The sequence below is a fragment of the Cetorhinus maximus genome, chromosome 19 (genome assembly GCF_964194155.1).
Source record: "Cetorhinus maximus chromosome 19, sCetMax3.hap1.1, whole genome shotgun sequence".
NCBI classification, from domain to species: Eukaryota; Metazoa; Chordata; class Chondrichthyes; order Lamniformes; family Cetorhinidae; genus Cetorhinus; species Cetorhinus maximus.
Genome location: NC_135897.1, coordinates 5,766,001 through 5,781,509, shown reverse-complemented (window position 1 = coordinate 5,781,509; position 15,509 = coordinate 5,766,001). Strand labels below are relative to the sequence as shown.

General features: G+C 45.5%; 1 protein-coding gene across 1 annotated transcript in view; it reads left to right on the top strand.

Annotated features, from left to right (window-relative positions):
- The window catches only part of kif1aa (kinesin family member 1Aa), a 324,793-nt gene extending 311,078 nt beyond the window's left edge, over window positions 1-13,715 (top strand). Inside the window, exon 48 of the mRNA XM_078563437.1 lies at window positions 7,168-13,715. Coding sequence (XP_078419563.1) covers window positions 7,168-7,210 — 43 coding nt within the window. The 3' untranslated portion in view covers window positions 7,211-13,715. The remainder of the gene's footprint in view (window positions 1-7,167) is intronic.
- Window positions 13,716-15,509: the final 1,794 nt, after the last annotated feature.

Here is a 15,509-nt window from a genome sequence, read left to right as displayed (position 1 = left end):
GTTATCCGAAGGTACTTTAGAAACTCGAATTTCATGTTCTCTTCTCAATTATTGTGTGGCTCCTCATGCGACTACAGGTTCAACACTGTCTGAATTACTGATGAAATGTCACCTTCGTACAAGGTTAAGTCTGGTGTTTCCAAACTTAGAGGGGAAGGTAGAGAAGAATCAGAGTAATCATAAATTGAATGATGATACTCATAGCAAAGCTCGAAGACTTACTGCATGAGATACAGTTTTTGTGCAGAATTTTGGAAATGCTCCTAGTTGGGTTCCTGATATAATTGTCTCTGAAACTGGACCTTTGTCATATCAAGTGGAAGTGGAAGACTGGATTATTCGAAAACATGTGGATCATCTAAGGAGTAGAGAAACATTCCAACAACAGCTATTCCACCTGTAATTGATATTGAAGCTTTAATCCCTGAGGTGACAGATCGACCTAGAATAGACATACCTGATGTCTCTGTTGAATTACCTAATCCTGAACTGCCATTGTCTAAGGATGTCCCTGATGCTAGAGTTCCTGATCATGTTGATCCAGTGGGAGAATCTCAAGTCGTAGAGCTATGTCGCTCTAACCAAATTAGAAAACCACCTCAGAGACTTAATCTTTAATTGCATGACTTGTGTATATATGTATATTTTGTGGATTAAGATATTCTTTGTAAATAGGAAATGTTAAAAAAACTAACGGGGGAGGAAATGTAGTGATTGTAGGTATAACCTTTCCTACTGTCTTTAGGGGTCACGTGATTGTACCGACAAATCAGCCCTTAGCATGGGTAATCTTAGGGGTGGAACTTTCTAGTCGTGGACCTGGTTCAAGCATGTAGCTTCTACAAGAGCTTTGTAATAAAGTTATCTGTTTCAAGTTAGAAACCTGCCTGGTGCACCACATTTATTACAATCAGACAGTATTATAAGTGAGAGGTGTGGGTATATCACACAATGTTATAGTGAGAGGTGTGGGTATATCACACAATGTTATAGTGAGAGGTGTGGGTATATCACACAGTGTTATAGTGAGAGGTGTGGGTATATCACACAGTGTTATAGTGAGAGGTGTGGGGTGTATCACACAGTGTTATAGTGAGAGGTGTGGGTATATCACACAATGTTATAGTGAGAGGTGTGGGTATATCACACAATGTTATAGTGAGAGGTGTGGGTATATCACACAGTGTTATAGTGAGAGGTGTGGGTATATCACACAGTGTTATAGTGAGAGGTGTGGGTATATCACACAGTGTTATAGTGAGAGTTGTGGGTATATCACACAATGTTATAGTGAGAGGTGTGGGTATATCACACAATGTTATAGTGAGAGGTGTGGGTATATCACACAATGTTATAGTGAGAGGTGTGGGTATATCACACAATGTTATAGTGAGAGGTGTGGGTATATCACACAGTGTTATAGTGAGAGGTGTGGGTATATCACACAGTGTTATAGTGAGAGGTGTGGGTATATCACACAGTGTTAGTGTGAGAGGTGTGGGTATATCACACAGTGTTATAGTGAGAGGTGTGGGTATATCACACAGTGTTATAGTGAGAGGTGTGGGGTGTATCACACAGTGTTATAGTGAGGGGTGTGGGGTGTATCACACAGTGTTATAGTGAGAGGTGTGGGTATATCACACAATGTTATAGTGAGAGGTGTGGGTATATCAGACAGTGTTATAGTGAGACGTGTGGGTATATCACACAGTGTTATAGTGAGAGGTGTGGGTATATCACACAGTGTTATAGTGAGAGGTGTGGGGTGTATCACACAGTGTTATAGTGAGAGGTGTGGGTATATCACACAATGTTATAGTGAGAGGTGTGGGTATATCACACAATGTTATAGTGAGAGGTGTGGGTATATCAGACAGTGTTATAGTGAGACGTGTGGGTATATCACACAGTGTTATAGTGAGAGGTGTGGGTATATCACACAGTGTTATAGTGAGAGGTGTGGGGTGTATCAGACAGTGTTATAGTGAGAGGTGTGGGTATATCACACAGTGTTATAGTGAGAGGTGTGGGTATATCACACAATGTTATAGTGAGAGGTGTGGGTATATCACACAGTGTTATAGTGAGAGGTGTGGGGTGTATCAGACAGTGTTATAGTGAGAGGTGTGGGGTGTATCAGACAGTGTCAGCTGTGACTCACTTGGTAGGATTCTCACTTCTGACTCATAAGGTTCCTAGTTCAAGTTCCGCTCTAAGATTTGAGCACAAAATTGAAGCTGATACCTGTGCAGTACTGGGGGAATGCTGCACTGTCAGATATGCCATCTTTCAGATGAGACATTACACCGTGCCCCATCTGCCCTCTCAGGTGGATGTAAAAGATCCCATGGCACTATTGGAAGAAAAGCAGAGGAATTATACCCAGTGTCCTGGTCAATATTTATCCCTCAATCAACATCATAAAAACAGATTATCTCTTCATTATTACATTGCTGCTGTTTTCTGTGTAAAAATTAGCTGCCATGTTTCTTGCATTATAACAGTTACTAAACTTCAAAAAATAACTTCATTAACTGCAAAGTGCTTTGTGAGGTCCAGTGTTTGTGAAAGGGGGGGCAGAATTTTGCACCCCCCCCCCACCCCCCACCCGCCAGCAGGTTTTTAGGTGGGGGCATGGCTGTAAAACTTTGTGGATGACCTTCCCACTGGGCTTCCACCCGCCCTGACCTCTCCTAAATCTTACATTGTGGCAGGTGAAACCTAGGCCTGCCTGCTCTCCCTTGCCCCAATTGAGGCCCTTAAGTTGCCAATTATTGACCACTTAAGGACCGTTTCCCACCCAGCCTCAATTTTCAGGCTGGCAGGAGAAGTTCTAGGGCAAGGGGGGACGTCTGAAAAATGATCTTGCTAAGGCCTTGTGCGGAAAGGTGGGGGTGGGGCACCTCCATCAGCAGCCTCCTTTTAACATAGGGGACCCCCCCAAAAGGTATGGCCTCTGTAGGTGCACCCTCCTCCCTTGGCCTCTCCACCAACACCCCCAGCCCCCCTCTGACCACTTCCTCTTGACCTCACCACCCCACCCCACCCTACCCTGAGACTGCAACATTTACCTGTTGTTGGACACCCAGGACTTAGATGCTGGGGACTGCATGTAGTCCCAGTCCTGTCCACTGCAGTTTCTGGCGCTGCAGGACCAGAGAGCTGCTGGCCAATCAGATTGGCTGGCAGCTTTCTGAGGCGCAACTTCCTCCTGAGTGAGGGGCAGAAGCCCCACCTCCATCCAGTTAATATTTGTCGGAGCATAAAATGATAGGAAGGGTAACCCTTCCATCCTTAAAATCCTGACCCAAGTCTTTTTTCTAATGCGAGCTGTTGGGTGTTAAAGTGAGAGGTGTGGCCTATATCAGACAGTATTACAGTGAGATGCGTGGTGTATACCAGACAGTGTTATAGTGGGAGTTGTGGCCTACTTCAGACTGTTATAGTGAAGTATAGGCGCGCCTGTTATCCGGCGACTCGGAGGCTGACTTCCTGTTTGTGTCCCGTGCATTCACAGTCAGATCCACCGAGGTCAAGCCGGTGTTCTTCTCTGACCACTGCCTCCTACTGGCGGACTGCCACTTGGAGGAAGACCTGAGGGTGGGCAGGGGGGCATGGAAGCTAAATGTGCAACTGCTGACCCCAGAGAACATTGAGGAGCTCAAGAGGGATTACAAAGGTTGGAGAACCGTGAAACCCCTCTTTGAGTCCCTGACACACTGGTGGGAAGTGATCAAGGGAAGCATCAAGAGGTTTTTCATCCTCAAAGGCACCCAGAAAGCTAGAAAGGAACAGAGGGAAATGTCCCGACTCCAGGAAAAGATGCAGAATCTGCTCCGGCTGCAGTCGATGGGGGTCGATGTCAAGGAGGAGCTCCAAGAGGTGAAGGGCCAGCAAGCCTCGCACTTTGCCTCGGAGGCCTCCAAGATCATCTTCCGTTCCAGAGTCCGCTCCGTGGAGCAGGATGAGACGTGCTCACGTTTCTTCTTCCAAAAGGTACACAGAGAGCGCTCTGTGATCAGCAGCCTGAAGGAAGAAGACGGCTCAGTAAAGTCATCACGGTCCGACATTCTGAGGATCAGCAAATCCTTTTATGCCGGACTGTATGACGTGAAGCCCACGGACAGCACGGCCTCCCAGTCCTTCCTGTCCTCTATCACGGAGGTCCTAGACCACAGTACGCGGCAGAGCCTAGACAAACCGCTAACTCCTGACGAACTGACTAAGGCCCTCGAGTCCTTCGAGAAGAGTAAAACCCCCGGAAGCGACGGCCTGCCGGCGGAGTTGTATTCGGCTCTGTGGGACTTGATCGGCCCAGACCTGCTAGAAGTGTACGAGAGTATGCTCCTGGCCGGCAGCATGTCAGAATCCATGAGGAAAGGCATCATCACCCTCATCTACAAGCACAAGGGGGAAAGGGAGGAAATTAGAAATTGGCGACCCATTTCACTGTTGAATATGGACTATAAGATTCTGTCCAAGGTCATCGCCAACCGGGTCAAATCCGCTCTGGAATTGGTGATTCACCCTGACCAGACCTGCTCTGTGCCAGGCAGGAAGATCTCTGACAGCCTGGCGCTGCTCAGGGATACGATTGCCTATGTACAGGACAGGGGTGTGGATACCTGCCTCATCAGCTTGGATCAGGAGAAGGCCTTTGACAGAATATCGCACACCTACATGGGGGATGTGCTCTCCAAAATGGGCTTTGGGGAGGGAATTCGAAATTGGATCCAACTGCTCTACACTAACATCAGTAGCGCAGTCTCAATCAATGGGTGGGAAACAGATAGCTTTCCGATTAAATCTGGAGTCAGGCAGGGCTGCCCTCTCTCGCCTGTCCTTTTCGTGTGCTGCATAGAACCCTTTGCCGAGTCCATCAGGAAGGATCCGGGCATAAGAGGAGTGACGATCCCAGGCAGTGGAGGCACTCAGGTAAAAGCCTCCCTGTACATGGACGACGTCGCCGTCTTCTGCTCGGATCCGCTGTCGGTGCGCAGACTGATGCACGTCTGCGACCAGTTCGAACTGGCCTCGGGAGCCAAGGTAAATCGTGGGAAGAGCGAGGCCATGTTCTTTGGGAACTGGGCTGACCGATCCTTTGTCCCCTTCACTGTCAGGGCTGACGGCCTGAAGGTGCTGGGGATATGGTTCGGAGGGACCGGGGCATGCGTTAGAAACTGGAAGGAGCGAGTGGCTATGGTGAAAAGGAAACTGGGCATGTGGGAGCGACGCTCCCTCTCCATTGCGGGTAAGAACCTGGTCATCAGGTGTGAGGTACTCTCGCTGTTGCTGTACGTGGCGCAGGTCTGGCCCATCCCACACTCCTGCGCGACGGCGATCACTCGAGCCATCTTCCGCTTTATCTGGAGGTCGAAAATGGATCGTGTCTGCAGGGACGCGATGTACAAGCCTCTAGATAAAGGGGGAAAAAACGTGCCCAACATCGCCCTCATACTGATGGCCACCTTTGTGTGTGGCTGCATCAAGCGGTGCGTAGACCCTCAGTACGCAAACACCAAGTGTCACTACGTGCTGAGGTTCTACCTGTCCCCGGTGTTGCGAAGGATGGGTCTGGCCACGCTGCCGCGGAACGCTCCAAGTAGTTGGACCGTGCCGTACCACCTGTCCCTGGTGGAAAAATTTATGCAGAAAAACACCTTTGACCACAAGTCCATCAGGCAGTGGTCAGCACGTAACGTCCTAGAGGCCCTGAGGGATAAGGAGAGGGTGGACCCTGTGGGATGGTTCCCCGAGCAGACTGTCAAAGTCATTTGGCAGAATGCCTCATCGCCAGAACTTTCCAACAAGCACCAAGACGTAGCTTGGCTGGTGGTGAGAAAGGCCCTCCCCGTCAGATCCTTCCTACACGCCAGGAGTCTCACCCCCTCTGCACGATGCCCTCGAGGTGGCTGTGGTGGGGAAGAGACCGTTGTTCACCTCCTTGTGGATTGTGCCTTTGCAAAGAAAGTCTGGAGAGAGATGCAGTGGTTGCTGTCGAGGTTCATCCCGAGCAGTTCTGTGACACAGGACTCTGTGCTCTACGGGCTGTTCCCAGGGACACACACCGAGACAAACATCGACTGCAGCTGGAGGATCATCAACTCGGTGAAAGACGCGCTTTGGTCTGCCCGAAACTTGTTGGTCTTCCAGCACAAAGAGTTGTCCCCGACCGATTGTTGCGGACTGGCACAATCCAAAGTCCAGGACTACGTGCTGAGGGACGCACTAAAGCTTGGGGCAGCTGCCGCAAAGGCGCAATGGGGAAGGGCCGCTGTCTAAGACCTTTCTACCACAGCGCACCGAGAGACTGGGAACTGTTTAGAGCCCCTCGGGCTGTACAGATCAAAATGAAAGGCTGTAAATGACTGTAATATTGTTTGTACTGATGCACCTGGTGATACATTTTGTAAAAGTTTAACCTGGATTGTACCCTTGTAATGTTGTTTTTGAAATGGTTTTGAATGTGATTGAAGATTTTTATGAATAAAGTATATTTTTACAAAAAAAAAAAAAAAGACTCGGAGGCTGAGGCTATCGGATTGCTTGAGGCCGGGAGTTCTGGGCTGCTGCGGACTATGCCGATCAGGTGTCCTCACTAAGCTGGGCATCGATATGGTGTCCCCGGAGGAATCCGGGATCACCAGGTCGAGTAAAGAGGGGTGAATCGGCCCAGGTCGGAAACGGAGCAGGTCAAAGCCCCCGTGCCTATCAGTAGTCGGATCGCGCCTGTGAATAGACGTTGCAGTGCAGCCTGGTTGACACAGACAGTGTTATTGGGAAGGCTTTGAGGTATATCAGAGGGTGTTATTGTACAAAGTTGACATATATCAGTGTTACGGCAAGTTATATGAGAGTTTGACACAGATGTAGGGGATATATTTGAGAATGTTACAGTAAGAAGTCTTTGAATCTCAGAGAGTATTACAGTGTTACTAGGATAGTGCAATAGAAAACTAGAATACGTTGGATAATGTGGAATAAATGAGAGTATGCTACAGTGAGGGTTATGGGGTGTTCCTGAATGTGTCATACTAAGGGTTGCCAGTGTATCAGAGTGTTATAGTGTGGGGCTTCAGACAGCATTACTATATATGTTCACTAATATAATCCTGAGGTGGTGACATCTTGCGTTTACTGAAACTATTTCACTCTCTCTTGCAGATCAAAGCTGTCTAGGAGGAGGAGCAGTCAGATGAGGATCTGATGTGGATCCTTGAATCAGCTGAAATTCCACTCTAACCCAGTGACATCAGACTGGACTCATATGTACATAGTCAACCCTGCCCTTCCAGCATTGACGTGAATGCCCATCTAAAATGCCTGCTCTACATGTAGTAATTTATTGAGGAACAAAAATTAATAGTTGTGTGAAAGCAAAAACCGTGTCGCCTGGCGCTGGGGAGCGCTGTGTTATGTGTGCGTGTGATGCTCTGTGTGTCTTCAGCAAGTGGTTAGATATCACTGATGAACGAGCTCCGTGATGTGGACACTAGATGCTGTATGTAGTCCTTACCTTTTTTTTTGGTGGGGGGTGGGGGGAATGTGAATTTACGGAGGGGGAAGGGTGTGAAGACGGTTCATGGCATCACTGTCATTCCCAACAGAGAGGCTGAATGGGGTGCTGCTGTGCTCTGAGGCACAATCCTTTTCATGGGTTTGGGACATCGACTGGGAAGGATGCAGGAACTGGTGGGCGAAGTGAAGAAGAGCCTTAAAATGATCAATGAGAGCTCCTCATTGGTTAGTTGACACCGCCAAAGCCCCGATGCTGACTTGCTGCCCGCGTTCATCCCCCTTAAGGGCCGATTTGGCCTCCCAAAAGGCACCATGAATGGTCTGAAGTTTGTTCCTGAGAAGATCTGGGAGTTTATTTTTTTGTGTGGGAGGGGAGGAATTGTCTATTTAGACAGGTGAAGAAGAATCACAAAGTCTGGAATTGCAGCGGAGGATTAAAAAGGTGAATGTTGTATATATTTCATGTTTAGCTCTATAATGATAGTGTATTCTGATAGTGAATAATAAATGTCACTGCTGAGGTTGGACATTGTTGTCCTCCACCCTCCCCACGCTCACATGTTTGGGTAGCTCTTGCCACCTGCTTGCCATGTTTATGTGGTATGCTTGGATCCGTGTGCCAGCTCAGCACCCATACCGTGTTGGATCTGAAAGATTCAATGTTTTGTAAATCAGTGTCTTTGGAAGCGAGCTGTGCTGAATTCTTGTATCCATGGCTAATGCAGGAGATGCCAACACACTCGAGGTCTGCTGTCAGCCTAATGCCATTGCCACCATGACCCTGGACTTGTTCATCCAGTTACAGACTGTACACCTGACCAGATTGGGGTTGGGGGCAGGAGCAATGATTCAGATTGGTTTTCCTTTACGCCTTAAGTCAGCCATTTCTAAACACCGCTGTTGATCCCACTGCAACCCCTTCATCTTCAGAGTGCCGACCCCACAGGCTCCACAAGGCTGTGTCCTCCATGATTTTCTTTGGATGGCGAAGGGGCTAGTAGGCCTGGGCCATTCTGGGACATTTTCTCATGCTGTTCCAGTGCCACTGACGGTGGTTGGCTGCACAGCGCAGCATGCATTTGCTTTGAAGGGTGTTTTACACCCCAGGTCACCACATGGCCAGTCGCTGTGCATCACATTTCTATTTAGGAAGAACACTAATCCACAGCTGGTGACTGCATTCTTAGTGTTATAAGCAAGTTGAGTATTCTAACAGGGGAGAGTTGAAGGGTCTACAATGGAGAACGCAGTGGGTGGGGTAGTAAAGGGGTGCTGTCGTTCAGTCCTGAAATGTTCGAACGTGGAGGAGACACTTGGAGATTACAGTGTTGGTAGAAATAGAACCATTGCTTCAAATGTGGTCAAGGTTCCCTCTAGCCCACACTGTTTGGGCTGTAGAGGCATAGTGACAAAGATCTCCATGGTCCTTTATTTAAACCAGAAACAAATGGAAGACACCATCCCTCCCCTTTCCCAATGCTGTGCAGGCGGAATCAAAAATGGCATCTGCTTGCCGGGAGACTGCAATATCCTAAAGTCAACATATAAATCACACCTATGTATACGTCACACCCATGTATTATGGTTGTTTTTGTTCAAACTTATAGAGTTCACTGCCGTGTATATGTTGCACCCTTTGTTGATAAGGCTGGTGTTATTCTATTGGTTCCTGTAAACTGTCAGTGTGACATCATCCAAAACGAGTTGAATGCAGGAATATTCAATTGCTGCTAAATAGAAAAGCTACAAATTATGTCACATTTATGTGTTAACTGACTTTAAAAGGTTGCAGATTATAGTCTGGATTTTACAGTGTTTCTTTAGTTAAACCTAAGCTCTCAAGAGTGGAAAGCACACAAGTCCTGGTCAGTATCCTTTCAGTGTTTAAGCTGATGGTGCATCAATGGAAGCTTGTGGAACTGAGAAGGGCTTTTGACCATTTGTAGCAAAACCTTCAGATGCGCATTGGAATGAGTGTCCTGTACCCATGTCCTGCTGACTTTTTCTGTGTTATTGACATTAACAATGTGTCAGTTAGGTCAAGGGCTTTTCCTTGCATTCTATGCACAAGAAGGCTAAACATGTTGGCTTTCCCCTCCTGCCACAGTACGTTAAGGGTCACTTTTCTCTCCACAGCCCTCGGTTGCTTCTACATTTTAAGTGCGTTTCTGCTGATGCACTGAACATGCTCAGCCACTTTAGTAACCGGTCTCATTTGGAGATGTTTGATGTCTAGTGACAGAGATCACTCGGCATTGCTAATGAGGTTGTTTGCAACGTCACAACTCTCCCCGGCTTTCATTTGCATCCAAACTTTTCTCCATGGGTGCACATCATCCCAGAAAGAGAGAGAATGAGAGATAGCTGGCCTATAGAGTATTAAATAAAATTATACAGACGGGCTGATCTTCCAGATGCGGACTCCATATGTGGAGCCTTGATCAAATGCGTGCACCCTGACATCCTGATAGCGCTGCCACTGAGCAAGTCTCCTCACCGGGAACGTGCATTCATAAAATCCACTTGGACCGGCCACCCTGTGACCCAGTGGATAATGGGGACACCTGGAGACATACTGAGGGATAGAAGCCAGAAGATCCTAAAAAAGCCAGAGGATTGGTGGAAATCTAGAACTCTCTTCTCCCAAAAAGCTGTTGAGACTAGTTGAATTGAAAAATTTAAAATGGCTGCTGACAGATTTTTGTTAAGGAATGGTATTAAGAGTTACGGAATCGAGAAAGGTAGGTAGAGTTAAGACACAGATCAGCCAAGATCTAATTGGCAGAGTGGCAGCTTAAATTTGGTGGATTTAATGACCTACTCTATTCCTGTATCCAAAGACAATTGTCTTCATCAAAGGGTTTACAACAGTTTTCTGCTTTTGGTCACCATCTAGTGATGTCCGCTGGAAAGTACGTGTAAATGGTAAGCTGAAATCAGGAGGAGGCTTGGTCATAATTTCTGCAGTCAAATACTCCGCTAACAATTACTTTTCTAGAGTCACATGTCACAAATGATTACTCGAGAGGAGATGCCAGAAGATGATCAGTGTTGATGGCACAAAGTGAGAGTCAATGTCTTAAGAAGATGAGGAATAGACTTGTGTAGATGGGATTCTGTATGAAGACAAATTATTGAGGGGAAATATCTGGAACATCAATAGAATGTCAAAGTATCTGGAGCAGCACATTCAATCTGTTATTAATTATTGTATTCCATAGGACTGCATACATGAGAGCAGGTAGTAAGTGTGCTCCAGTAAAAGTAGATTTTTTTGTTTTGGGTTCAGAGAATGAAATGTTTCCTACAGGGCATTGTTTTCCTCTCCAACTCCACCTTGACTGTTTCCAATTCACAGTAATCTGGATAGATTGGTTGGATGCACTTGAACTAGAAGGGCTTGTGTTCTGAAGAATTGATTTGTGTTCACGAATCTGATTCCTCAAATCTGAAATACTAGAAATGGAGCAGTACGGGTCTGTCGGGCAATTAAACAAAGGCAACCTAACAAAGAAACCCGACAATAAACAGCTGAACCCATTCAGGAGAGATGGCATTAGATAGTCATTTAATTTTCAATACCCTCCAAACCACAAACCATCCTGACTTTGAACTAAATTGCCATTCTTTCATTGTCACTGTGGGTGTACCTACACCACATGAACCTCAGCAGCTCATGGAGGCAGCTCACCACCACCTTCTCAAGTGAAATTAGGGATGGGTAACAAACACTGGCTTTGTCACTGTTGCCTGCACCCCATAGAAGAATAATTTAAAAATTGCACAGGAATCAAATAAATAACACCTGAACCCTGGACCTTAACTGGCCAATTTCCATTACCTTCCATTGAATTATGGAGAACTGAAATCTTGAACAGATTTAAGAGATTAATATTTTTCCAAGGTGTAGTCTCAATTAATACAAATATTGAAAAAGCACTGTACTAGTCCCTTTTGTCTAGGTTGATAATAAAATGGCGTTGAAGGCTAGGAGTAGGTGGAGTGAATTAGACTACTCAACTTGCCAGAGCAGAAATGACAATGTTAGTGCAATGCCATTTTTCAGAGCTTTTTGAGTTTCATGGCAGTATAACCTTGGCCAGCCAGCCTATGGTGTATGCCTGATGACAGGATGGGATGAGATATACAGACAAAGGGTCTTGCAAACCTTCCTGCACCGCAGTGCAACTAGAAGCCATGGGTGTGCCTTAGGCCAACCAACCTACAGAGCATGCCCATATGAGGAAAGTTGGAGGGTTGCGAGGGAGAGGGATTAGTAATAAAGGTAATTCAAGCATAACATTCTCACTACTGCTCTGCTTGACCAAAGGCTGCCCAGTACCTTCACCAGATAAAAGACCCAGTGCACCCTAGGACATGCCCTTGATGTTCAATTCAGGTGTAATTCTTTTCCATCGTTTTGTTGCTTCAACAAGTACATCAACTGCTATAGGATAATTTGAAAATGCCATTCACATGGTTTGCTCAACTCACAAGTAACAGTAGCATTTAGCAAAGGCTGAATTCCTTTCCTTGAGTTGACTGTCAGATGTTTAATAAGCAGAACATGCCATAAGGAATTGAGATGTTTAAGGTAAAAGGAAAAAGCCATTCGGCCCAACAGTCCATCCCTTCCTCATAGATTAATCCAACCTTTTGCTATCCCTCAATATAACCAATTCATATTCTTGCCTTATCCCTCAGTTCAACCTATGCACTTTTTCACCTTCCTCCTCAGCTCCATCTAGTCACCTTTTCACCATTCCCATGAACACCGTCTGCCTACTTTCTCATCACATTCCTGCACCTCTTCACCTGAAACATATTATCTCTTGACCTCACTTCTACTGTCAATGTCAATTCCGGCCTCTGGACACTTATTGCACAATTCAATTACCTTTTGAATGAAAAAGTTCCCCTGGACTCACTCCCAATCTTTTCATTTTTACTTTTTTCTCTCCTGGGATTTGAATACTTCACAGGGTTGCACAATTTGCCTCAGTCAAATAGATTTTTGACCACTTAAGTGTTGCTGGTGCCAGACCTCTGCAGGAAGATTGAGTTGGAAAAGTACAGGTTCAAAGAGTTCTGTCAGATCAGAAAATTTCAAACTCCATTTCTTTGGTTTTGGACCAAAAGGCAATGATTTTGGTGTTTTGAGCTGGAAAAGGGAGCCTCGAGCTGATGGGAGCAATCTGACTGTACCTCGTGCTTTAATGAGATCACACTTCGCTTGTCTGTAAAATGCCACTGTCACCCGATGTGTGACAGTAGCGAACTGAAATAGTTGCTTGAGTTGGGTAACTGCCAGAATATGAGTGATAAATCGCAGGATATACCTGATTGTTTTCAAAGGATGTTAGTTTGCAACTGTTGAGCCGTGGATGAGACCTCATTAGATGGTGACTCTCAACCCAGTTGATCCCTTTATATTCTCAGGGAGAGAGTGAGAGAGACAGCGGGTAGAAATTTGTTTTGGGTGGTTGTGTAATGGCAGGGGGGCAGGGTTGCAGTGTATCACTTTGCCCATCTGTTATATTGAAGTCGATAGAACTGAATATTGAGTGAGGTTTATAAGCAGCAGTGGAAGCAAAATGGCCCATTCTATAAAGATCAACCCCCCCTACCCCCCACAAATAAATTTTTGCCCTAGTGGATCACAGCAGTGTGCTGTACAAATGGCTTTGTCCTTTCTTCCAAGGAAAGCAAGAGGGCTTTCCCAAATTTTTCAGAATGGTTTGCAAAAATGGTACCATTTGGCATCGCTGTTAAACCCACTGATAAGAGATCAGTACAGCATAGACACTTCCAAACGCTCACCCCAGGACACTTGAGTCAAACAGGCAACTCCTGCATCAAATTTCAATTGGGATTGACTTTTGGCCCTGTCCACACATTAGAGAACTAATGGAAGGATCTGTTTTCTACATCTGTGCTTCTATTGTCAGTTAGTTTATGCCTGTTCCTCCCACAAAGCCCCAGCATTGTACATTTTGAAAAATGCCTCTGACGTTGTATATACTAAATGGCTGTGACCATTGTATATTATATGTACACGCCGTCTCAGATGGTCAGTAGTCTCTTGAAGTGTAAACCATGGGTGTTGGAATTAGAGTCTTCAGATGTTTGTGAACCCTTTAACGCATTGTCAATAAAGAAATAAACGTGGTAATTATGCAGTTCTGGACAAGCAAGCACTTGGATTCTGTGTCTTATTATGTTACACACACAAGCTGCACAAATGACAGAAGCAATATGCACATATCAGTAAAGTATCTATGATCTATCCAATTATCTGTTCATCAATACATAGCGCACTTTTTAGAAAAAGATAGTTACTGAGCTGAAGCTTGACCTTTACAAGCAGTAACATCAGTCCTGTGACCTCAAAGTTTTATAGGTGGCTACAATTACTTAAATTTGCCTATTTAGAGCAATGGTCTTAAAGGCTCAAATCAGGTTAGTAGTTGAATATTGCTGCCGAACTCCTTACCCGAGCAGTCATATAGGAGAGATTTGATACTACAAAAGTGAGTTGGGAGGGAGTTCGAACTCTAAAAACTGAAAGTGGTGAAGTAATTGAAGATGGGCAGAAAATGGGAGGATTATTGAAAGATTATTTTTCAGAAATGTCCACTTTGAGAAGAGAAACTAATACACATCATTAATTGGTGCAGCCACATCCTGGAAGAATTTGCAATCGGCATGGAATGGATGGATGACATGGGCATGAAGACTAATGTCAGACCGCATATATCCTTGTCCATAGTCACGAAAGAATCATCAGGCAATGTAGGGTTGGAAGCAGCTTTAGTAACAGGCGTCAATTAGAGAGGGGACAGAAATTCAGGGAAATGGGACTGAAGCCTACCCTGCACCATAATTGTTCCAGCCTAGTATTTTCTAGCTGGACTGTGATGCTGTCAAATAATTCCCTAGGTAATGATGAGCAAAAGCTTCACTAAGAATGCTGAAAATGAAGGAGGAACTATGATTTTGGCTAGTATTGCTTGGGAAATATGCAGGGAGGGACTGGGTACCAAAACAGAGGGAGTGACTGTAGGTCCTTAAGGGTAGCCCCTCTTTACAGTGGTGTGTGCTTTGGGATTGCTTGGGAGCATTCCTAACTTGCAGAATTCCTTTCTCCTCTAATTTGTTCGGTACATGGCCCTAAAAGTTTGTTCTTTTGACTCCTTCTGCATTTCTGTTTTGTCCTTTCACACTTACGCCATTCAAAAATAAAGATTGTGTGATTAAAAATCATTTTATGACCCCAAAAGTAATAGGATGGGAAGTTCATTGGAGAATCCTGTTAGTCCTCCTGGTCAGCGTTCCACCACTGCCATCTGCATGTACCCTCTCTGAATTCATGCTGTGCACTTCACCCAGTGCCCATTCTCCAATCGCAAAATCTTGGTGACAGGTGGGGCGACTGCAGCAAGGTGCTGGCCTGATCATCTGAAGGGGTTTGGGCAGACCAAAGAAACAAGCATTTCTGTGCGATCAGTAATGTGCATCTGGCAGATTTCTAGAATAACGGAATTGAAAGGCTGAGAGGTTATGTTAAATTTATGTAGAACCTTGGTTAGATCATACTTGGAGTAAGTGACCATTTCTGGTCTCCACCTTATATAATAGATTATAGAGGCAGTGGAGAAAGTGGACAAAAGATTTGCTAGAATGATACCAGAACTGGGAGGTTATACCCATCCTGAAAGATTGAACAGGCTGGGACATATTTCTGTAGAAAAGGGAAGACTGAGGGGTGACCTGATGCGTGTCTTTAAGATTATGAAAAGGTTTGATAGGGTCGACGTAGGGAAAATATTTCCAGCCGTGAGGAATCCAAAACTAGGGCCCATAAATATAAGGTAATCGTTAATAAATCCAATAGGAAATTCATGATTAAGAGTCATCTTTACCCAGAGGTTGGTTAAAATGTGGAACTCACTACCACAAGGAGTAATTGAGGCCACTGCCATTGATAC